The sequence below is a fragment of the Prionailurus bengalensis genome, chromosome A1 (genome assembly GCF_016509475.1).
Source record: "Prionailurus bengalensis isolate Pbe53 chromosome A1, Fcat_Pben_1.1_paternal_pri, whole genome shotgun sequence".
NCBI lineage: Eukaryota > Metazoa > Chordata > Mammalia > Carnivora > Felidae > Prionailurus > Prionailurus bengalensis.
Window position 1 is genome coordinate 209,235,038 of NC_057343.1, and position 24,209 is coordinate 209,259,246.

The following is a 24,209-nucleotide window of genomic DNA, read 5'->3' on the forward strand; positions in this document are numbered from 1 at the left end:
TTCCTGTGTTTACCTCCTCATTCCCGCTCAGCGCTCACAGACCTGTGCCTTGAATTAATGGCTGGACCCAGGCTCCCAGTCTCCAATGACGCGCTGAATGATCTCATCACTTCATTAACATGCTGTGGGCTCTATTTCTTTCAGACGCTACTTGTGTGGGTTCTGTCTAACCACAATTGTGCTGTGTGCTGTTTAAAGACTCGCAACGCAGGAGATAAAATTTTCCTTGAATGCATCAATTCAGTGATTACAAAAAAAAAAAAAAAAGTGATGAACTGTGTTTGGGCTGTTTTCACCAATTGAAGTGGCAAGTTTCATTCGGCCCTGGCAGACACCAGTAAGTCACAAGAAACTGGCACACGCATCGATACGAAAGTCCAACTGAGGCCACCAACTGGCTCCTGAGGTGCTCGCGGAGCCCCGGCCGACGGCTCCGGGCCTCCTTCTGGGCTGGAGCTACCACCCGACTCTGCCTTCTGCCACTGCCGGGACCATAAAGCAAGTGGCTGGACGGGCCGAGGGCAGAGCCCGGCCCAGGGGAGACCGTGTAGAGCCCGTGGCCGCCAGCAAGGCTCCGAGTGGCCCGCGCCCTCTGGGAGGTGGCTCAGGGGCCCTGGCCCAGCTGTGAGCACTTGGGGCAGGGGGCTCTTGCTAGGCCTGTTTAGGAACAGGACCATCTGAGGCACGAGTCCTAAAAGCTACTCCTGCGCATGAATGAAAGTGTCCCGTCAGGCTTGCATTACAGGGAACGGCGTTACGAAAGGGAGATGGCGCTCGAGACAGAAGCAGACCCCCATGGCTGGCTTTCTTCCCCTGCACTGGAGGGGGAACCTCATGTCTTTCCTAGACTTTAGGCCTGCGAGGTTCAGACAAGGGCTTCTCACGGCACTGTTGTGGGACACACGGCCGCTGATGTCCTGGGGACTGCGTGTGGCCATCATCGCTGACCGGGCACATGGGTGAAGAAGGGCACTGCGCTGACTCTGTCACCTTGAGTAGCACAACAGACCTCTCTAGGCCTTGGTTTTCTCCTTTCCCCCCGTCAGGCTGAGCTGCGTGATATGGGGACAATACCTTGGACAAAGATCTTGAGTCTTAGTAGTTATAGAAGTAGGTTTCACAAGGTGCTTTACCCTGAGAAAAGAACTCTTACACGAATCAAAGGTGAAAACAGATACAAACAACTGCCTGTTAGGAAAATAGAAAATGGAACCCAGTCCGTCTATGGTCAGTGTCACTTCTGCTAGTAGTGTGAGGTACTAGTTTTCCATAGATTCTTCCAGCATTTCTCCTGAATTTCTTTTTCTTATATAATTAGTCTCAATATGACCTTTGTGTAATATTTTACTGGGTCCAAATCAACAATGAGTGAGTGTATCCATCAAAGATATACAAATACAAAAATGATTAGTATGAGGTACAATAGTGGGAAGATGTACCGACAGTGGGCGGTGAGCAGCTGTCCATGAGCATTACTGTTGTTTAAAATCAGAACACCAACGAGCTTTCATTCTTGGTAGTTTCCCATGGACGTGTGGAATTGCAGACCTGGTATCAATCCTAAATTCACAGAGTCAGAGTTCTATTTAATTTAGGCCTCTCACTCAGATCTCAAATGCAATCATGAATATGGAAAGTAACTGGAGGCTTCAAAATTAGTGGCATTTATGGGGCACCTGGGTGGGTCAGTTAAGTGTCCAACTTCAGCTCAGGTCATGATCTTGCGGTCTGTGGGTTCGAGCCTCGCGTCGGGCTCTGTGCTGACAGCTCAGAGCCTGGAGCCTGCTTCGGATTCTGTGTCTCCCTCTCTCTCTGCCCCTCCCCCCGCTCGGGCTCTGTCTCTGTCTCTCAAAAAAATAAGTGTAAAAAAAAATTTTTTTTAAATAACATAAAATTAGTGGCATTTATACTTTACTAAAGGAACTAACCATTCTGTACCCTGTACCCATGCCTCCACTGCCTAAGAGAAGATTGTCCTTCCACTGAGCAAATGGAGGTCCCCAGCAATGACACATCCCTGTGTTTCCCTTCAATTCAGGCAAATTCTCTGTTCCCCTTCAATGAGACAACATTCCATTGTACTGTCTTTCAACATCCCATGATAATGAACGAGCATGATGTATGTATAGATTAATTAAGATTCCCTGGACCATAAATGGAGATTGAAAGAAACCACCAAAGTGTCACAGTGCACTAGATGGAGAAGCATCAGCTAAATGGACACAACCATGATTTGAACCAAGGCAACTGAAAAATCTATTCCAAAGAACTCAAAGGCAAAGAGATTGTGAAAATAAGGATTTTCACAATTTAATCTGTTGTAGAAAAAGCCCCAAGTGAGGCAACAAAGAACATCCTGTGCTACTCTCCAACATGGTAGGTCCATGAAGAACCTCTTTCTTTACTGGATAGAAATGCATTTCAGCATGGTATGAGCAAAGAAACTGACAAGAAGAATGTTGCCAAAAAATTATACCTTATTTAGGAAAATCTCTGGTGGACAGGGAAGAGGAAAGAGGTTGACCTTCATGGATTTTTGGAATCTAGGACTCATAAGGACAGCCCCAAGAGCCTTCTTAGAGGACAGGGCAGAAATGAAGAAATAATCTATTTTCTTAACACATCTCATCCAACCTACTGAACCAAAGATGTCATGTTACTTTGTCCTCTATCCTCTTAACTAAAAACACAGAAAGGTAATTGTTTAGGAAAACCATTTTGTGTTGCTAAGTGTTTCCATATTGGGATTTTTGCAAATGTTATAAAAGACAAATCACGGTGTCAGAAAAGGAGTTTTAAAATGTTGAGCCATGGGGCGCCTGGGTGGCGCAGTTGGTTAAGCGTCCGACTTCAGCCAGGTCACGATCTCGCGGTCCGTGAGTTCGAGCCCCGCGTCAGGCTCTGGGCTGATGGCTCAGAGCCTGGAGCCTGTTTCCGATTCTGTGTCTCCCTCTCTCTCTGCCCCTCCCCCGTTCATGCTCTGTCTCTCTCTGTCCCAAAAATAAATAAACGTTGAAAAAAAAATTTTTTTTAAATGTTGAGCCAAAAAGACCAAAAAATACTTACCACCCAGATGACATTAGATGTTTTAATTCTACTGATTTCTATCTGAAAAACCATTTTTAATTCCTGATGATAAGCAAGGTTGTGGACACTCCATTGTAAATGCAAACACTGACGTGCAGAATCGATGGAAACTTCCAGTGATTCAGGGGCCAATGACAAGGGTTCAGACAAGACTGAAAGACCAAAACCAAGACATTTAATACAAACAATGAAATTTAATAGGAGCACAACTGAACTGTCACAGATAATAAACTGGTCAATATCACCATTGTTTAGTTTTGGAAAATACTGCTCACATGTGCACCTTAGAATCAGACATCTTAAAAATCTGTAAGGGAATTTAGAAGTCAGTTGGTAGATGAAGAAATTAAGATCTAGATAAATGAAATGGCTTGCTCAAGAAGACACAGCGAGTTACTAAACTGATAAACAGTAAAACAAAAGGATATTTTATTGGGCAATCCAACTGGTTTAGAAACTTCTAGCAAGGCCAAATAAAGCAAGAGGACTCTTGGCTATAAATGTCATGTTTCTGGAAATCAAAAAGAATTATCTCTCTGAAAGTCAATATTTTATAGTTTGTTAAAAGACTATGAAGTGGGAGCACATCCTATCTCTAGACATGATTACTTATGTGTCAATGCACTAAACTTAAAACACCTCTGGCAAGAATTTACTAAACTCTTTGGATGAGACCAGCAAGGCAGTTAGTGTGATGTCAAATAGTTGTGACAACATTCTTAGCTCAAGGAGGGAACACAGCTGGAGAGGCACAAGGGGCTCAGAATAAGTAAATCCATGGAGAGATAAAGCAGATTGGCGATTGCTGGGGCTGAGGAAGGGAGGAATGTGAAATAACTGCTTAATGATTATAAGGCTTCCTTAGGAGGTGATAAAAATGTTCTCAAATTACAGAGGTGATGGTTGCATATTTTGAGTATATTAAATATCACTGATTTGTTCATTTTAACCATAAAATAATTAATTTTATCTTACATTGAATTTCACTTCAATAAATTTTTTTTTTTAATATATGTGATCATGATGATGTTCAAATAATACAGAAACTGAGTCCCCACCAGGTCCATCCTACCAAATCCCTTCTCTCTCCATTGCCAAGTTTGAATCCTATGTTTTTCTTGACCTTTTTCATACACTTTTTAAAAATACACTGAACTATACTTTCCATTTTGTACTTTTCAAAGTACTTATGTTATTTTTTAAAAAGCTATAGAGGGGAGTGCCTGGGTAGCTCAGTCAGTTGAGCGTCCAACTCTGATTTTGACTCAGGTCATGATCCCGGGGTCGTGGGATCAAGCTCTGTGTCAGGCTCCGTGCTGACAGCACAGAGCCTGCTTGGGATTCTCTTTCTCCTCTCTCTCTCTGCCCCTCTCCTCTGCCCCCCCCCCCCACACTCTCTCTCTCTCTCTCTCTCTAATAAAAAATAAAATAAATAAATAAATAAATTTTAAAGAAAGCTATAAAGGGAGGTAAAACTATATTTCTGGACAGAGAGGTTGAGTGATTTTAACTTGCTTTTTTATACTTTTCTGTATTTTGTAAATGTTCTTGAGAAATACACATTACTTTCAGAGCCATATGTTAGGTTTTAAAAGAAATATTTCTCTAAGATAACGGGTTCACTTCACTATGATGACACTTTCAGAATGCATAATTTAGTCCTGTAAGTCACTTTGCACCAAAAGGCTGGGCACCAGTCACTTTTCCAGTTTTATTTCCCACTGAAAATTAATAAATTGGTATTCTGATTCTTCTTTTTAAATGTTTATTTTTGAGAGAGAGAGAGAGAGAGAGAGAGAGACAGATAGACAGAGTGTGAATGGGGGAGGGGCAGAGAGAGAGAGAGAGAGGAAGACACGGAATCCGAAGCAGGCTCCAGGCTCTGAGCCATCAGCACAGAGCCTGAGCCTGACGTGGGACTTGAACTCACAAACCATGAGATCATGACCTGAGCCAAAGTTGGACGCTTAACTGAGTGAGCCACCCAGGTGCCCCAGGAAGGAGTATTTTTCATAACTGTGGCACCAGTAGCCCCGGGGAATGCCGGTGCCTGCTAAATCATCCCGTCTTTCCCAGCCCTCATCGCATCCTGTCTGCATAGTGGTTTGTTGCCGTCGGTCTCACACTCTAGATTCAAACTTCCTGGCGGGGGGAGACGCTGAGGCGTAGGCATCTCTGAATGGACTCTTGTCCCCAGCACTTGCCACAACATCTTCTCCACAGCAGACGCTGACCTCAAATTAGAGAGACCCAGGATCTCCACAAGGGCTCAGGAGCGTGACAAGCACTGGCTCACTAACACCTCTACTCGGCCTTGGTGTTCTCTTCTCCCCAGGGCTGCTTTTCTAAGCCCTTGTTTGAGCACTGATTGCAGAGTGTGGAAATAGCCTCTCCTGTGTCCCCGCCAAGGACTGGGAGCTAAAGAAGGGTGTGACTGAGTCTTACTCAGCTCACTGAAACCAAGACCAGTAACACACCTGTCACAGTGTAGACACCATGACCGCCTGCTGAATGAATGAGTCAACCACCAGCATCGACTCTTTTTCTGGAAGCTCTAGGAAGCTATCGCATGATGCTTTAGGCAAAAGAGGAACACTATATGGATGTATGCTATCAGTGAGTGTTGAGTGACTCAGGTAGTTGAGAGACATCAGTCAGAAATAATTTGGTCAGAAGCAATTGAGGACTTCCTTGGGAAAGAGTGGGAAATGTCAAGGTAAAGTCAGAGAGATTAAGGGACCTCAGAGATTCTTAAGTCCAACCCCATTATTTTCCAGATGAGGAAACTGAGGTTAAAAAAAGGGAAGGGACTTTCCCAAGGTCACACAACTAGAATAGAACTCAGAGTTCTTGGCCCTTGGCCCAGCTCTCTTTCTATAATGTGCACTGGAATGGGGCCAAGAAGGGCAGACTTGGCGATCAGACAGGCCCGGGTTTCATCACAGACTCTCCTCCCACTTTCCCCACCCAGCTTCTCTGTCTGGCCCCAACACTACTTAAGAAAATAAACCATCATCCACTTACAAGTTGGGACATCACACAGCCATTAAATATAATGCTATTTCAGAAGAATATTTACCCTCAAAGGTAAAAACCCTCATCATAATGTTGTATTGTGTGAATAAGTATATAATAAAGTATGTATTACTAAAGTATACATACTTCACCCATACATACTTTCATACTTTTCCTATATTTAAGAAATTATAGAACTTCCCAGCATACATACTTATACTATACACAATATACATACTTTATACATAGTTTAATAAGTATCTATATAGTATAAATACTCCCAGTATATACAGTACCAGTTTACTTCCATAAAAAAATCTATGTATTTGCATCTCCATGTTGGTCTGTATATACTTGCACGAGAGAAAAGAAGAAAATACAACCAAATGCTAGAGTCGCGATCTCTGACTGAAGCAGACATAACCCAGGGCTAACTGGAAGTGAGTCTGGGCTCTGTCTCATTGTTCGGGAGAAGCTAGGTTGTCTGCACCGGAGTCTCAGACCCGAGCCTGGCTGGGTCATCGGGTGGGAGATTTAGCAGGTACTTGGCAGATGCAGCAAAAACCGAGACAAGAAATCCAAGCAGTGTAGGTGGGGACAGGAGCAGGAAGCTGGCAGAGCAGGCGAGCTGAGCTGAGAAAGCTGGAAACACAAATAAAGACTGGTGGAGAGAGAAAGAGGTACATGCACGTCTGATCTAAATAAAAGAGGCTGGAAGTGTGTTTTCTTCACCAGAGTCTCCTCTGAGAACAGAGTGTGTTGTAAATGGAAGGCACACAGTCTGTTGTCGTTGGATCAGATAATGAGACTTCACTAGGGAAGTGAGCTATGCCAAAAGCCTGGAATTAAATGCCTAGGATTTCCTGGAGAGCCTGGAGTGGGGGTGTGGTTCTGTCTGGGAACCAGGGGCTCTAGCTGGGCCTGAACCTTCCTATGGTACAGACCACCCACTCAGTCCAGTTGTGTCACGTTTAGCAAGTAAGATAGAGTGAGGGGGACACAGACTACAAATGAGAAGTCCTAATTCCCGTCTTTCAGCTCCAGATTATGGGGGATTATCAATAAACTATGAATTTTAAGAAGTCAGAAAAGTAGCATCTTCTCATGTAGCGTGAACCTCAAAGAAACAGACCCAGACCCAAAGAATATCAGAGCACTGAGCTATTATCAGAACAAAATCTCCTTTTTATTTCTAAACATCTTTTCATGGAGTTTTAAAGGAAATAGAAAAATTCTATGGGTATTTCTTGCAAACATCATTTTCATGAATCGATGGAAAGGAACTGTGTGAATAATCACTCAGAGCATATGCCTGTACTTTGTGTTACGAAGGGAGTATAGCAAATAAACCCAGAATGAGGAAAATGTAAAGCTTTGTAAAATACAGGTGAAAGCAACACAATTTTTTTTAATGTTTATTTATTTTTGAGAGAGGGAGACAGAGAGAGAGAGAAACAGAGAGAGAGACAGAGCATGAGCAGGGAAGGGACAGAGAGAGGAAACACAGAATCCAAACCAGGCTCCAGGCTCTGAGCTGTCAGCACAGAGCCCAACACGGCTCAAGAAGTCGGACGGACGCTTAACTGACTGAACCCCTCAGGCACCCCAACAAATGTTATAAACCAATAGACTCACTCACGCTTGACTGTCAAGCTAGTTCAAAGTAATATACGAAGTATTTATAAACATTCTACAAGTGTTGAATTCTTACTGACGAGATTTACAAAGTTGGTATTTTGAAAACCCCTTCATTGGGAGATTAGCTAAGTAACAAACACCATTTCTTCATCCATAAACAGAATTTCTTTACTTAGCATACTGTCTTGCAGCAAAGAGCTGCTCCGTGAATGCAGCTGAAGGACATCACAACTGGTTCTAACCTAGTGGCCAACACTGGGCTAGTTTGCCCCGTCTCCACATGGCAAGGCGCAGAAGGAATTTCTCTGGCAATGGCCATGTAGAGTGTCTATACCACAAAGTTCTGCCGGATTAGATCCACTCACAAGTGCCTCGATGACCAGTGCACTGACCAGGAAATCAGGGTCACAGTGTGGCTGATTACAATGAGCAATGAAGACCAGGATAGTCAAGACTAAGGAAACCATTACTCCTCACCAATTCCAAGTGATGGAGTGAACGCCTCACCAATTCCAGGTAATTGCCAAAGAAAAGAAGACTTGTTCTACTTTTCTCCAAAGGACCAATTACCTTGGTTTTATGTGGTTTTTTTTTTTTTTCTTTACCATTCTTTCCACTTCTTACCTTCACTCTGGTAAGTTTTCAAGGACAGCAATGCCAAGAGGAATGTTGTCTGAAAGGCTGAAAAGAGAGCCATAGGTTCTGGTTTTCTGAAAAAGATAAATTATACACAAGGAAAATTTTATTCAATTTTAGCTCTGAGCAGGTTTCTTTGACCCAATTGTAGTAGACGATGGTATTAAGGGCTCCCACTCTCCTCTCCTCCCTACGTCCATGCCCCTTGTCAGGTGAGTCTGGAGTTCCCCCTGCCCCGCAAAATAAGAGTGTAGTTCCCTGCTCCGTGTGACTTGCCCTGACCCATAATAAAACAGAAGCAGTGGGGTGCCAGCTTGGAGCCTAGACCTCAAAATGCCTTGTGTAATTCTGCTTGCTCTTCCGTGTTTCTTTGGCACGAAAAGAGCACTTCTGGCCTCCCCACCTGGACCCAGGAGGAGAAGGAGCAACACGGGAGGCAGAACTGAGTCACCACGGCTGCCCCCCCAGGGGCCAGCCGAGCTCAGCCAGCAGCCGGCCAACAGCAGCCGATCCCTGGTGCAGGAGCAATGACTGTTCGCAGTGAGCGTGCCACCGAGGCTGTGTGCCAATAGACAAGTGACCTACCAATTTCTTCAGGCCAAGCGAAGGTTGGTAAAGAAGGGTAAAGCAAAGAAACGAAGTTAAATCTTAAAAAAAAAAAGGACCATGGTCAGAGAAGAGCTGTATTTGAATTGATTACTTACAGAGGAGTCATCTCCTTCAATAAAATTTCACCGAGGAAAAACAAGCACATTCCACCTAGAGAGATAGGCAGTGTCTCATTGTTCAAAATAGTTTCCGGCTTTCCTCGCTTTAGAGGAGGCCTGTAAACGGCAGGTCAAAGAACTGCACTGATTCATCGGGTCCTTTGACCACAGGCCAACCTGAGGGCACAAAGGATGAACCTCGGTGACCTCAAGAAGGCTAACACGTTCTTAATTTGTAATAAGAGCGTTAGTCCACGGAAGCCTTGAGTTTCACTTTTTTACTTCAAAGTCTGACTCATCCCAGAGAGAGGCAATTAAACAGTTCAGAGCCCGTTTTGCCTCTGTCTCGCCACCTGGACTTCATCAAAAGCCAGAAAATCAGTGAACCACATCACCCGTTTTCACTACCCCCAACTAAATGGGAACAGCAGTGAAGACAGAAAAAGACCACACCAAACCATTCCATTCTTCTAGGGTAGTCAAATCTGCTTACACACGAGCCCGCCTGCAAACAGAAGCAAAAGTCTGCAAACGACGGCTTTTAGTCACAGTCCTTTAAGCACCACCTTCCACTACTTCTACTTTTTCCCCCTCTAACATCCCTGCTTACAACTTCAAACAGGTTCCTGTTACAATTAAATATCAAAGCCAGGGAGAAAACCAAATTCAAGAGAAAATCGTTCCTGCGCAGAGCCAAAGGCAAGGCAAAGGAAAATGCTGGCACGAAGCCTCTGGCGCTCAGTGTGCACCTGAAGCATCCTTCCAGTCCTAGTCTACCGGTACAGGATCTTCCCGTCCCAACACCGACGTCACCTGAGGAACGCAGGGTGCCATGCTGTGAGGAAATCTCATCCCATAAATCGAAGACCAGATGGTTCAGGGAGTGAGGTAGGCTGCCTGATGTTCTCTGTACGAAAGGGCTCTTTGAAGTGTTTTTAGAATTTTGGAGTTCTGGTAAGTCAAACAGTTCACATGTTGCAAAATGTAAACAAATTATAGAGACAGAGAAACTTAAAACCAAAAGTTAGAGCCACCTACCCATCGAAGGTAACCAGAAATTAAAGAATAAAGTTTTCATGTAACAAAGCCAAAAATATGAGCATTTACAAAGGACTTGTTTCTATGGTCTGATGATCACAGGAAAGTCTTTGAGAAGCACCAGGACGGTCCCGTCTGGAAGTCCCGCCCTCCCCCACCGTCTCACACATGGCAGGTTGTGAATCCGAGGAGGCTGGCTTCACCAGCCATTCAGATCCACGGTTTTTCCTTTCATCTGTTCTGACGTGCACCGTTTTAGACGTGCTGGACAGGTGGCAAACGGGACACAGCAGTCACTGCCTGCACCTGGGCGAAGTGCTTATTTCCCATGGTGTGACTGGACAGCCCCCATCCCAACACTTCAGGCCCCAGACCACGCCAGGACCACTTGCAGAGAGATTACGGGTCCTGGCTGTTGTCTGAATACTCTGGCAAAATCAGTAAAGTTCACCAAAACTTGCAGAGTGACAGTCAGCAGCTGGAAGAACATCCCAGAGACACCGGTGTCGGCCTTTGGGAAACGCCGCACGAACAGTTTTCCCGACGCTTGATGCCGTGCGAAGGACACAGACACCCAGGGCTCTGAGTCAGCTGCTCCCAGGCCCCAGGTGACCCTGCACAGCCCATGTGGCCCCCACCCCTCCTCCTCTGTAAACCTGCCTCCAAAGACCCTGTGCCTACTCCAAGGGCACCAGCTCTTGGCTGGTGAGCTCCCCCACAACCACAGGGAAGAACCTGGAGGTGAAGGGGTGAGTGGCACCCAGACGCTGAGGTAGGAGAGTGCTGGGCTCATTCAAGGAACAGCAGGAGCTCCTGCTGCAGTGAGAGGTGAGAAGCAGGAGGTGAAAACAGAGGGTCCACAGAGGGAGAGCAGACAGGGAAGCATTTTCCCAACTGTGGCTTCTACCCTGAGCCAGGTGAGAGCCACTGGGGAGTTTCGGGACAGGAATAGCCTGTCTCACTCACCAGAACAGGAAGAGACTGGTGGGGACAGGAGGGGGCAGGAGCGGTGGGAGGGACAGCAGTTAGGAAGGTCTGCAGTAGTCCAGGGACAATGGCACTGGCTCAGGCCACGGTCACGGCAGTGGAGGCGGAAACAGCGGTGGAACTCAGGAGAGATCTGACAGACAGAGCTGGCAGGATGTGACAGGGGCTGACAAAGTCAGACATCATGGGTGGCCCCCAAAATGGCCTGAGCTCTTGGCAGAAGGGAGGCTGCTATCAACAGAGAAGAGATGAACAGATGTAGTGGGCTCTATTGAGGGCTCGGTTTGCAGCTTGCTACATTGGAGATGCTTATGTGACAGCCACGTGAGCTGGCTGGACACACAAAGTGGGGTCCAGGGGAGGGGTCCGGGCAGGGGTAGAAATCATCCTCGGTGCATGCATGTGGTACTTAAGCCACAGGACTGGATGATCGCCTGCAGACTCCATACAGACGGAGAAGAGAGGTCAGCACACGAGCTTTGGGGCGCCCTGGGCCCTAGACTGGACCCCTGATGCAGATCAACGACACTGCAGGATTAGGCCAGGCCTTCCTACGGCACCTGGAGGATAAGGGCTGAGCGTCAGTTGGGCCGGCGAGCCCCTTCCGCGGCAGTCAGTGCTCCGCCTGTTCTCCTAGGGACTGCTGTTCCGGAAAAGCCCGCCGTGCCCTCTGGTTCTTCCATCAGGCTTTCTCTTGCCATGTCCGTGGGGAGTATTGCCACTTCCAGTGTCCAGTAAGAAAAGGAAGTCAGGAAGAATTCAGAAAGGCAAAACCACTTTCCTGCCTCACCCACACTACTTAGTTCTTTGCCCAAATCTGTTCTTTATTTCTATTTTTGAGATCTCCATCATTCCCAGCCAGACTATGTGCTGCCTGAGGACAGGCCTGGACCCGAGGCCCCACTGTCTATCATAGTCCCAGGACGTGGTTGTTACCCAGTAAATATCCAGTAAATGAATAAACATTTGTACTAATTTTCTCACATTCTTTCTTCTTTGCTTTCAATTTTATTTTATTAAGGAGATTCCTTTTCAGGCCCTTCTACTCTTTCTGTTGCCAAACATTGCCTAATTCATAGTCTTTCATTGACATTTCTTCTCTGGGGAGACAAAGGGAGAAACGAAAAGAAAAATTACCCACTCATTTTGTAGAACTTCTCATTCAAATCTTGTCTCTGTGCAAAACGAAGATGCCTTTGAACGTCCCTCAGTACAAACACTACAGGCACAGCTTTTGCAAAGGGTGTGAGTCTGCCCTTCTTCGCTAGGACTTCTTGTACCGTCATTACTAAAATATTTATTCCTGGGAAGTTTCCTCACCATAAATAATCCCCATGAGAAGCAACATGACCAGTCATTTGCTTCCCAAGAACGGGGGTGTGTTGCCAAACTCTTCAGAACTGGCTGGGTGCCCAGTGATGTCATATGCAAATTCTATTTTAAAGAAAGAAGCTGTTCATCCAGGAAGTGTGCTTGGGTGTGTGCTCCCTGTGAAAGAGTTCTGTGCACCAGCACCAAGAGTTGCATGGCATGTTCCCCACATTTCCCAAGTTCATCTACTTTGTTCTTTTCTATGAGCACTGCATGTTTTTGGGAGCCCTTTTGCAAGGGCCTCCACCATTATAGCACAGGATGCATTACTTGTAAGGTTTCACTGCAATTCCACCCCCCTTTCCTCCTAAAGTATCCACCACCCAGGGGCACCTGGGTGGCTCAGTCGGTTAAGCGTTGGACTTTTGGCTCAGGTCATGATCTCGCAGTTCATGGGCTCGAGCCTCGCGTTGGACTCTGTGCTGACAGCTCGGAGCCTGGAGCCTGATTTGGATTCTGTGTCTCCCTCTCTCTGCCCCTCGCATGCTCGCACTCTGTCTCTTTCAAAAATAAATAAACATTAAAAAAATTAATTAATTAAATAAAATAAAGTATCCACCACCTGGAGGTGGTGCCCAAAGAAAGGTTTAAGCACTCCTTGTCCTCTCTTTAAACCTGCCTGGTTAAGTGTTTCTACTAGTTTTGTAAGATCATCCCTTATTTATGAGACTGAATTGGCTTATGCACAATCACTTTTTTTTTTTCTTTTCAAAATCTTTTTCATGTTTATTTTTGAGAGAGAGAGAGAGAGAGAGAGAGGCAGAGCATGAGCAGGGGAGGGGCAGAGAGAGAGAAAGGGAGACACAGAATCAGAAACAGCCTCCAGGCTCCGAGCTGTCAGTACAGAGCCCGGTGCGGGGCTTGAACTCACAAACTGGAAGATCATGACCTGAGCCAAAGTCGGATGCTTAACCGACTGAGCCACCCAGGTGCCCCTTGCTTTTCTTTTTTAAATCAACATTCAGTTAAAGATTCTTGGAACTTGTGGCTGATTAAAGCTGGATCTTTGAGTGGTAAGTGAAGACAAAGAAAGGAATAGAAAACCTAGATCCAAGGAGTATTCTGGACCTAAAGAAGATGTAGGAATTTAGTACATGCTAACGATATATTTTAAATCACTGGAGACAAGACAGATTATTCCCCAGAATCGTACTGGAACAATAACCTAGACCTTTGTGGGAAAAGGAAGCTGTAATAGTCAAGTGCATGGGCTCTGACATAAGAATGCTGAGGGTCCAATCATTGCTCTGGCACTTAATAACTATATCACTGTGGACATGTTACTTAAATGAAACCCATTAAGTAACTGGGTGGCTCAGTCGGTTAAGCATCCGACTTCAGCTCAGGTCATGATCTCATGGTTCATGAGTTCGAGCCCCGTGTCCAACTCTGCACTCACAGCCTGGAGTCTAGAGCCTGCTTTGATTTTGTCTCCCTTTCTCAATGCCCCTCCCTTGCTTGTGTGCTCTCTCTCAAAAATAAATATTAAAAAAAGAAACCAATCAAAAACAGATAAGCTACCCTGTAAAAAAACTGATAGATGATATGAATATGTAATTCACGAAAAAACGAAATAGGAATAGCCAAAAGAGAATAAAGAAAAACAGGACAATATCATTACTAGTTAAATACATGCAAATTAAAAAAGTAATTGTATATGTCTGTATGTGGGTCTGCATGGTATCCAACTGGCAAAGCCTAAAAAGGTCTTAATACCTAGCATTGATAACAGTTTGAAGAAGCAGGCATTGTTACTCACTGATGGTCAAACAGCACAACTTTGCCAAGGTCATTTTGAAAATACCTATTAGAATTCCAGGGTGCATTCCCTTTGATCCAGAAATTCTATTTCTGGAATTTTGTCCTCTAAATAGTATGCTTGTATATGTGTGTCTGTATACAAAACTGATGTATTTTAAAGAGGGTTCATTGTGGTATTGTTAATATCTAGGAAAAATGAAAACATGAAATGTTTTCCGTGAAGTGTCCAAATGTCCGTGAAAAAGAATCAGAAAATTCAATCGTGGTGCATTTCCACAAAGGAGTACTATGAAACTGTGAAAAGGATAAGATAGATCTATGTGCTGCCATGGAAGAATATCCAAAAAATACTGAGTGAAAAAGCCCATTTCAGAATAGCATGTGCGCACAAACACCTCTGGAAGACGGGTGTGCGAGTGTGCAACCATGCCACTCTGCGCTCCCTTTAGAAGGCTCTGCCTCAGGACCGTAGCTGACTGACAGCCTCCGCTGCTGCCCCTTTCCATCCACTGCACATTCAAACCCCAGCCCACAGTCCCCGCAGGCTGCTCCCAGCAGATGATCGGGCCAAACCTTTTCTGCTCAACAGGGGACTCCTCCAATAGGCAACATTTGATCTACGTCTCCCCACTGGCCTGGGCAAAACATTCTCAGAACTGCATTGTAGGTGGAAGCCCTTCCCTCTCAATCTTCCTTCTTCCCTGTCACCTTGCATGGGATTTGCAGGCTTTCTCTGCCTCTTCCCGCTCCCTTGTCCCTTTATCCCTCACCAGGGCATTTCCCCCAAATCTCTTGCACATCCATTTCTGCCTTGCTGTCTTCTACTTCAAGGATCCAAACTGGCCCCCAAAGACACACCCAACTAGTAACACTTACAAATCTAGAGCTGGGATGGAGTAAAGGAGGTGAGCAGGATGGAAATTATGGTCAATGCTCTCAAGTTATGTAATTCTGCAACATAAAGCATTCTTTACAACATGTGCGTGTTTTACACATATTTACATATGCAAGTAGTGGCAATTCCATTACTTTCAGATTTGAACCATATATCCCAACAGGGTTAAGCCAGTTGACAATAGTTTTTGATTCAAATCCAAACCATACTTGTCAAATAGACCTAAAAAAAGGTGGTGGTGGTTGTTGTTGTTTTTAAGTTTATTTATCTTGAGAGAGAGAAAAGGAGAGAAAGAGAGTGCAAGCAGGGGTGGGGCAGAGAGAGATGGAGAATCCCAAGCAGGTTCTGTGCTGTTAGCGCGGAGCCCAACAAGGGGCTTAATCCCAAGAACTGTGAGATCATGACCCAAGCCAACAGTCATATGCTTAACTGACTGAGCCACCCAGGGGCCCCCAAAAAGATTGGTATTTTTTAAGTCCTGGATCAGCCTACAAGCGTGTCATGTGTTTCTGTACAAAAACGTGATCTCTCAGGTCCTGAGAGAATATAGGAGCTTTAAAAATGCATTTTCGATTACAGAAAGTAATCAATGTCCTGGGTAGAAAAACATACTGCCATTCCCTTCTGACAGACCAGCATACTAAGGAATGTGAAGTGACCTTGCTCAAAGCCCCCCATTGGACAGATGGAGAACAGAAAGAGGTGACCAAGAGATCACGTGACATATGAAAAGTTTACTCACATGACAGCATAGCTTCTGTTGACGTACAACATCTACTGTTCTCACACAGGAGGAGCTAATTCCATGTTTTCCAAGGGTTCTTTTTATCTTACATTTTTCCAAGTGTTACTTACATCTTACATTTTTCTATTTGGTAAGACACTTGAAATTATGGCTTTTTAGTTGACTTTAGATTTCATACTCAGACTGGATGTATTTTATGTGGCAATCGTCATCTTAAGACAACAGTTTTAAATAATCCAGAGAGTTGATTGCCTCAGTGATTTCAGATCTAAGACTAGAACTTGGTATTATATTTAGTGCCCTATTAACCCTCTGTCCTTAAAAAAAAGAAGAAGAAGAAAGGAAGGAAGGGAGGGAGGGAAGAAACAACACAATAATTCAGTTCAAGTTCTCTTACGTGCAAGTTCTCTAGCATATAATATTAAAAGAAAGCAATTTACAAGTCCTGTCAACCACATTTAATCCAATAGGAAATACTATCACCAGCAGTATGATTTTAAATACCAGTGAAAGATTATATACTCAAAGCGCATAGCACTGACATCACCGAAGAGACCAGAAATGCAAAATCAGCCACACATTAGAGCTACCGAATAAAAATTTGTATTTAAAAAAGAATCCCTAGCGGATGTCACATGCACACCCAAGTTGGAGAAATACTACCATATTCAATAGCTGTTACATATTTTTGTCTCCCAGGATACTACTGATACAAAAGGAAACATTTACTGGTTCCTTCTATGATGAGGTGCACTGCAGAGGCCATACTAGGATATGAAAGTAAATGTGAAAATGATCCTAGCCAGCACGAAGTGGACCCCAGCTCCCTGCCAGGTGCTGTGCTATGTGACCTGCATGAGTTTATTAACTGAATCTTCACAAGAGTCTTATGAAAGAAATTCAGTTATCATCCACTTACACAGGTGAGGAAACGAAAGCTCACAAGGTTAAAAGTTAACTTTGACACAGGGCGACATCGTTCTTCCAGAACTTGAAGTCCAGGTGAGTCAGTCCCCAGATCACAGTGCTTTTCCAAACACACTGCTTCCTCCAGAGTTGGAGCTCAGACCAGAATGGACATTAAGGCATAAAGAATTATTAACAATTATAAACCCTTAGAAACCCAAGAAAATCCAAAGAGAAATTCCAACAGGAATTTTTTTTTTTTAACTTGGCAAGCTATTTGTAAAGTTTATACAAAAGAGAAAATGACATGGGGTGCCTGGGTGGCTCAGTCGGTTAAGCGTCTGACTTCGCCTCAGGTCATGATCTCAGGCTTGTGGGTTCGAGCCCCGCGTCGAGCCCCGTGTCGGGCTCTGTGCTGACAGCTCAGCGCCGGGAGCCTGCTTCCAATTCTGTGTCTCCCCCTCTCTCTGCACCTCCCCTGCTCGTGCTGTGTCTCTCTCTGTCTCTCAAAAAATAATGTTAAAAAAATTTTTTTAAAAACTTCTGTGTAGCAAAAGATAGTTAAAAACAAAAGCATTATGAATGGATAAGTAAAAGTGGTGTATGCATACAACAGAATATTATCTATTCTTAAAAAGGAAAAAAAAATCTGTTACTTGCTACAACATGGATGGTCTTGGGGACATTTTGCTAAGTGAATTAAGTCAGTCATGAAAAGACAAATGCTATACGATTTCTCCAATCCCTGTGAGGTGCCTGGAGTAGTCAAATTCATAGGGACGGAAAGTAGAATGCTGCTTACAGGGGGCTGGGGTCGGGAGAAGTGGGAGTTACTGTTTAATGGGCTTAGAGTGTCAGTTTTGCAAGGTGGAAAGAACTCCAAAGATGAACAGTGCCAATGGGTGCACAACAATAAGGGTGTACTTAGTAACACTGACCTGTACACTTAAAAATGATTAAAATGGTAAATTTTATATTATGTATTTTATGACCAAAAAATTGGGGGGTGGGGAGAGAATCACACTAGAAGAAATACTGAAATAATCTACAACAGACAAAGGGTTAGGATCCTGAATAGGTATAGAGCTTCTGAGATTCACAGGAATAGGAAAAAGCAACTCAATAGAAAAATGAGAGGAGCGCCTGGGTGGCTCAGTCAGTTAAGCATCTGAGTTTGGCTCAGGTCATGATCTCACGGTTTGTGAGTTTGAGCCCCATGTTGGGCTCTGTGCTGACAGCTCAGAGCCTGGAGCCTGCTTCGGATTCTGTGTCTCCCTTTCTCTCTGCCTCTCCCATGCTCACGCTCTGTCTCTCTCTCTCAAAAAAATAAACACTTAAAAAAATAGAAGAAAAATGAGCAAAGGACATGAACAGAAGACACACATGACCATAAATATTAAGAGAAATTAAATTGCAGTAGTAATAAGCAAAATACAAATTAAAATGCCATATTCATTCATTTACCAGATTTGCAAATTTAAATGGAAAAAAAAAAAAGACGATGGCTGATGTTAGGAAGGATGAGGGCAGCAGATTCTCATGCACTGAATTTAAATCAGTACCTGGGGTGGGAGGCAGTGCTATGATTTGAAGAACTGTATCAAGGGGCGCCTGGGTGGCGCAGTCGGTTAAGCATCTGACTTCAGCCAGGTCACGATCTCGCGGTCCGGGAGTTCGAGCCCCGCGTCAGGCTCTGGGCTGATGGCTCAGAGCCTGGAGCCTGTTTCCGATTCTGTGTCTCCCTCTCTCTCTGCCCCTCCCCCGTTCATGCTCTGTCTCTCTCTGTCCCAAAAATAAAATAAATGTTGAAAAAAAAAATTAAAAAAAAAAAAAAATTAAAAAAAAAAAAAAAAAGAAGAACTGTATCAAGTGAAAAAATGGACAAACCCTTGGACCCTAGAACTCTATTTCACAGATATATTCAGGCTTACACACAAAGATGAGTGCAGTCTTTCCTAAAGTACTGCTGCTAATGTTGAATAATTTGAAATCATCCAAATATCCATCAAGAAGGGAAAAAGTGGATAAATTATGTTTCTAATTTAGAATAACATGTACCCTTTAACAAAAGGTTTGTACTGACATGGAAAGATCCCTAAGACCTGGATAATGAAAAAGTAAGCTACACAATATATAGCAAGATCTCATTTACATACATTAAGACATATGTATGTGTACATATTATGCAAATGCACAGAAAAGAAAACAAAATCATGGAATGGTATTTACCAAATGTAACCATCCCTCTTCTGAGAATAAGAGTGATCATGGTAGTTCCACATTTCATTCCATATACTTCTCTATTTTTTTTAATTTTGTTTAATTTTTAATGTTTATTTATTTTTGAGAGGAAGAGAGACCGAGCACGAGTGGAGGAGGGGCAGAGAGAGTGGGAGACACAGAATCCGAAGCAGGCTCCAGGCTCCCAGCTGTCAGCACAGAGCTGGACACGGGGCTCGAACCCAAGAACCACAAGATCATGACCTGAGCTGAAGTCAGATGCTTAACCGACTAAGCCACCCAGGCGCCCCTACACTTCTCTATTTTTTTTGAATAAGAATATAGTCAGTTATTACTTGAATTACTTTTAAAACATAAAAATGAAATTCGGACAACCTGGAATATATAAATGTTGAAAAGCCAGTACAGTTGATGCTTGAACAATGCCAGTTTAAACTGCATGGGTCCACATACACACAGACATTTTTCAATAAATACAGTACAGAACTGTAAATGTAGTTTCACTTCCTTATGATGTTCTTAAGAACATCTCCCTTTCTCTAACCTACTTCATTGTAAAAACATAGTATATATAACATGCACAATGTGTTAATCAACTGTGTTATCGGGTCAACAGTAGGCTACTGGCGGTTAAGTTTTGGGGGACACAAAAGTTCTATGTGGATTTTTAGAAACCCCTACCGCCCGCGCTGTTCAAGGGCCAACTGCAGAACTAAACTGAGAAGGGAAGGAAGGCTGTGAAGCCAATAACACAGCTGCTGGGAAAGAAACTCACTTTATGCAGCTACAAAGAAGCCTGCTTGGAGGGAAGGATATTTCTCACAATATTCTATTTGTTTGATTTTTCCCCATTTTCCTTTTTTTTTTTTAAATCAAGGAGGACTTCCTTTTCCAGGGAAAAGAGGGCCAAGTCTCCCTCTTCCTGTAATTGAGCAAGATGACACTCAGGAAGATTTCCTTCTACCCGAGCCAACAGTGCCCCAGCCCAGTTCCCACAGGAAAACATACTCCTTCCTCTTGTGGAAGGATATTACCACTGATTTCTCTTTCAAAGCCATAGTTTTCCTGACTCGGTTCCTTTTCTAAGACAAAAGCGCTATAAGAATCATCAGAGACTCTGGCACACCTGCATGTGCATCTCTGTAGGTGTTCCTGGCCCTTCAGGTTAAAGAAAGGGGTAGAAGGAGAGACCCAGTGCGGAAGTACTTTCCCCAATGTGGCCTGAGTGGGACACTGTCAAGGTGACCTTTGATGCAAAAGGCTCAGACATATTTGCTGGGACAACATGAGGCAGAAGCAGGACCAAGATGTAAGTCACAAGGAGACAAGTTATAGCTGAGAATTAACTTTGTCTGGCAATGAAATATTAGGTGGTGAGCTCCTCGGCACTATTAGCTTCTAATAGTACTGAATGCTACCAGGGCAGATACAAATTGAGCACAACCTGAAGATTCTAAACAGGCAGCTGAAGTTGGAGTCCAGTGTTTTTAATAAGCTCCAAGGATCGGGGCCCTTCAGCCTCCAGGGTGCATTTTAAAGCAGCCCAGGAGGGAGACAAACGAGGACAGTAATGAAGCACCACTCCCAGAACCACTCCAAAAAGACTCCTAGAGTTTGAGGCACAGCATAGTGGTTATCAGGAGACCCCAAGCCAATTCCTGACTCTCACCTCTTAGCTGTGTGACCACAGACAAGTTACAGAACTTCTCTGGGCCTTGGTTTCCTCACTGATAAAACGAGAATGACAGAGCTATTCCCTCCCTCACTGGCAAAGCTTAAATGAGCTGGCATATGTAAAGTACTCAGAACAGTGCCTGGTCCATCGTATGAACCATTATTATTTTGCAGAGGAGGAAACTGAGGCTGAGGCGATGATTAACTTCACCCCAGTCCCAACGTCAGCTTTAGACTTGGGCATAACACCCAAAGCTTCTTTCCTTCCTGTTCAAATCAAATATACCATCTTTATTTCAATGGGATCCTCTACATGAGGATCCTCCTCTTGAGTTGGAGCATAACTCAGTCCCAAAGAGCCTGTCGGTTACCAAGTGGCCTTTCTCAGTGGCACCTCCGTGGCACTCAGTGGCGCCTCTCACCGCAGGCAGGCAGGCAGGATGCATGCGTGCATGGCTGGGCTGATGAAAGACAGGCCAAGGACCATCAAGAAAGGACTCATGGTGTCAGGGCCAAAGCCCTGAGCTACGGGATTTCGGAGTCACCGCAGCCAGTTTTTCGGTCTTGGACAAGTTACTCAACCCCTCCATGCGGGGTGGGGAGGGGGGGCGTTTGCGTTTGCAAGTTTCCCGCCGCTCAACCGGCCAGCTCCGCGCCCCCTCCATTCGAGTGGAGGAGGAGGATAGGTGTCTGTCCCGCGCTCCCGCACCACCGCACCCCCGGGATGTCCTCGCTGCACACCGGGGTGAGCGCCGCCCACTTCCAGGTGTAAACAGAGGCCAGCAGGAGGGACACCACCGACAACTCCGAGTGGAGGGAACTTTGGCGGGGGGGGGGGGGGGATACAATTAACTTCCGTGGTGATGTGTTGGGAGAGAAGCAAAGGTGGATTAAAGTGGGAATTGTAATTCAACACACATTCCCGACTACTGAGAAAGAAGCGACGGGACTGTGAACTTCCAAGCAGGGAAGGAAACGCCGCGACGGACCCAGCATTGTGCGCTCTGGAAAGAATTACTCTTTACAAGTTACGCACCAAGCAGGCGGGCCAGAGGCGGGGAGCCCTCAAAGCACCGGCTCGGAGCGGGTCGAACGGTGAGCCAAAGCAAACGCGGGGCGGAGGCGGCGCGGGGCGGGTCAGGCAGGCGGCCGTGCGCCGGGCCGCGTCCAGGCGGGCAGACCCCGGGAAGGGGCTTGCAAAGCCGTCCGATCCTTCCGGACGCCGCGCCGGGTCCGCTCGCGGGCAGGGCTGGCGGGGCGCGGGGAAGGCTGCCGCGGGGCGCGGAGGAGAGCGAGCGGGCGGCGGGGTGGCAGGGCGGCGGGGGTACTCACCCCGCGGGCGGGCGGACGGCTCCAGGCCGGGTCCTGGGCGGCGCGGGGCCGCGGGTGCGGACGCCGGTGTGGACGTGCAGGGGCGGCCCCGCGCCGGGGGTATGAATCAGCTGCGGGGCGAGCGCCGAGGGGCGGGAGTTACGGGAAAGCCGCGGGGGAGGGCAGAGGGCTGAGGACTTTTGCAATTTCCCGTCCTGCTGCGCACTCTTGGCACTCCTGGGACCCACAGGAATTCTCCCCCTTTTGGTCCCGGGGGGGAAGCGGCCGGGACCCCGCGGAGGTGCGGCCCCGGGCCTCGGCGGGCGGGCGGGCGGGCGGGGAGCGGTGGGAAAGGAAGTGGGAGAGGCCTGGGAAGGAACAGGGGAACCCACGGCTCCGCGGGAGGCGTCGCGCGCCCAACACTCCTGCCCCGGCCGGCGGGCCCCGCAGCGGCGGGACGCCGAGGCCTGCCGAGGGCCCCGGGACCTGGTGTGACCGCGGGAGGCCACTTGTTATCCCAAGCGAGGGGGCGGAACCCTGGGCTCCTCGGCACAAAATCTTTGGGCAGAAGATGAGTGCTTCAGCCAAACTTCGGGCTGTGTTTCCTCTAGGCGGTCAGAGCGACGAAAAGGTGTTTGGACAGTTAGTCCTAGGACCCTGGCTCTGGTCCGGGTTTTGAAACGCGCCGAGTTTCATCTGTAGCAACAGTCCTGAAGCTTTTGTGTCACAGAAAGCTGTGTCTGCTGCAACTTGCTTTTCCTCTTAAAAATGCCATCCAGGGGCGCCTGGGTGGATCAGTCGGTTAAGCGTCCGACTTCGACTCAGGTCATGATCTCACGTTCGGTGAGTTCGAGCCCCGCATCGGGCTCTGTGCTGACAGCTCAGAGCCTGGAGCCTGTTTCAGATTCTGTGTCTCTCTCTCTCTTTGACCCTCCCCCGTTCATGCTCTGTCTCTCTCTGTCTCAAAAATAAATAAACGTTAAAAAAAATTAAAAAAAAATACCATCCAGTCTTTGAAATTCACATTTCAAATACTGGGCCTTTGAAATACCTATGGGGCCTCTCTTTATGATGGGACTATGGAGAGCCCCTGTGGTCTTTGGAGCTGTTGTGGAGATCATCCTAACACTGCCCTGTTGGGGAAGGTCAGGGAAGAGACACGACCTCCAGTTGACCCTTGGGCTGCGGTTGGGCAATCTGCGCTTCTCATCTCTTCCCCTGTCCTTGGAAAGTGGGTTCTGCTTGCCTTTTGGGCTCTTAGGGGATGCTCCATGGACATAACCTTGAGATAGTGACATAGTGTTGAGAACACCTGCAGGGTACATGTGACTAAACCTAGTTAAGATCTCTGCATAAACTTTTAAGGTTTGGCAGAGGGGTGCAGGGATGGCTCATCTTGTTACCACTCAAGTCTCCTATATAAGTTCCCTTTGCTTGTTAGAACTGTACCTAACTACAGGGTCGCTTCGGTGGCTCAGTCAAGCATCTGACTCTTCAGCTCAGCTCAGGTCTTGATCTCAGGGTTGTGAGTTCAAGCCCCACCAGTTGGGACCCACACTGGGCCCTACTTAAAAAAAAAAAAAAAAAAAAAAGATAGCATCTACCAGCTTGAGTGGCCAGTGTCTCTCATAGGTCTCTCCCTGCCCTCCAAGTACTGGCCGGTTTCAGATTTCACCTGGGAAGCTCCCAAGAGGGTCTGGGATCCACATGCTGCTTCTGTGACCAGCTAGGACCCAGAGAAGAGAGCAGTGAGGCTTTGGGGTCTGGAGGACTCACCTGGATGCCTGACAGTTTGCAGGATTATTCATGGGGCCTTGCTAGGCCTTTTCTGGTTGGTTTTAGGGACCCTGGGAAGTGTCATGATTGCCAAGGACTGTAGGAGGGGAAGAAACCCAAGAATGATTAAGAAGGATTGCACATGCATCATATCTTATCTTAGAATCACTTCTTGATTGGGTGGCTCAAAATATTGTCGGAATCAGCCTAAATGTTACTTCTGTGTTTGCGCGCAGTTTTTACTCCTCCCCAGTTGCACCCCAGGGAAAGAATTTTGTTTTAGGCCCAAATACATTTACTGCCTAATAGTGCCACAAAGACCATGGTACATAGTAAATATTTGATGATAATGAAGAGAAGGTACTTTTGTCTAAATAAACATACGGTCCTTTGCCACACCTCAGTACTTCTGAGTCCATTA

General features: G+C 45.9%; 1 protein-coding gene across 3 annotated transcripts in view; it reads right to left on the reverse strand.

Annotated features, from left to right (window-relative positions):
• Window positions 1–22,613, reverse strand: part of OSMR (oncostatin M receptor) — a 52,631-nt gene extending 30,018 nt beyond the window's left edge. Inside the window, exons 1-3 of one of the 3 annotated variants that reach the window (XM_043599618.1) lie at window positions 22,034–22,613; window positions 8,365–8,450; window positions 3,067–3,239 (exon numbers count right to left, since the gene is read on the reverse strand). In XM_043599618.1, the coding sequence (XP_043455553.1) occupies window positions 3,067–3,239; window positions 8,365–8,437 (246 nt within the window). In that variant the 5' untranslated portion in view covers window positions 8,438–8,450; window positions 22,034–22,613. Of the gene's footprint in view, window positions 1–3,066; window positions 3,240–8,364; window positions 8,451–21,737 lie in introns of all 3 variants that reach the window. The other 2 variants (XM_043599603.1, XM_043599614.1) reach the window with 2 other exon arrangements.
• Between the last annotated feature and the right edge of the window lie 1,596 nt (window positions 22,614–24,209).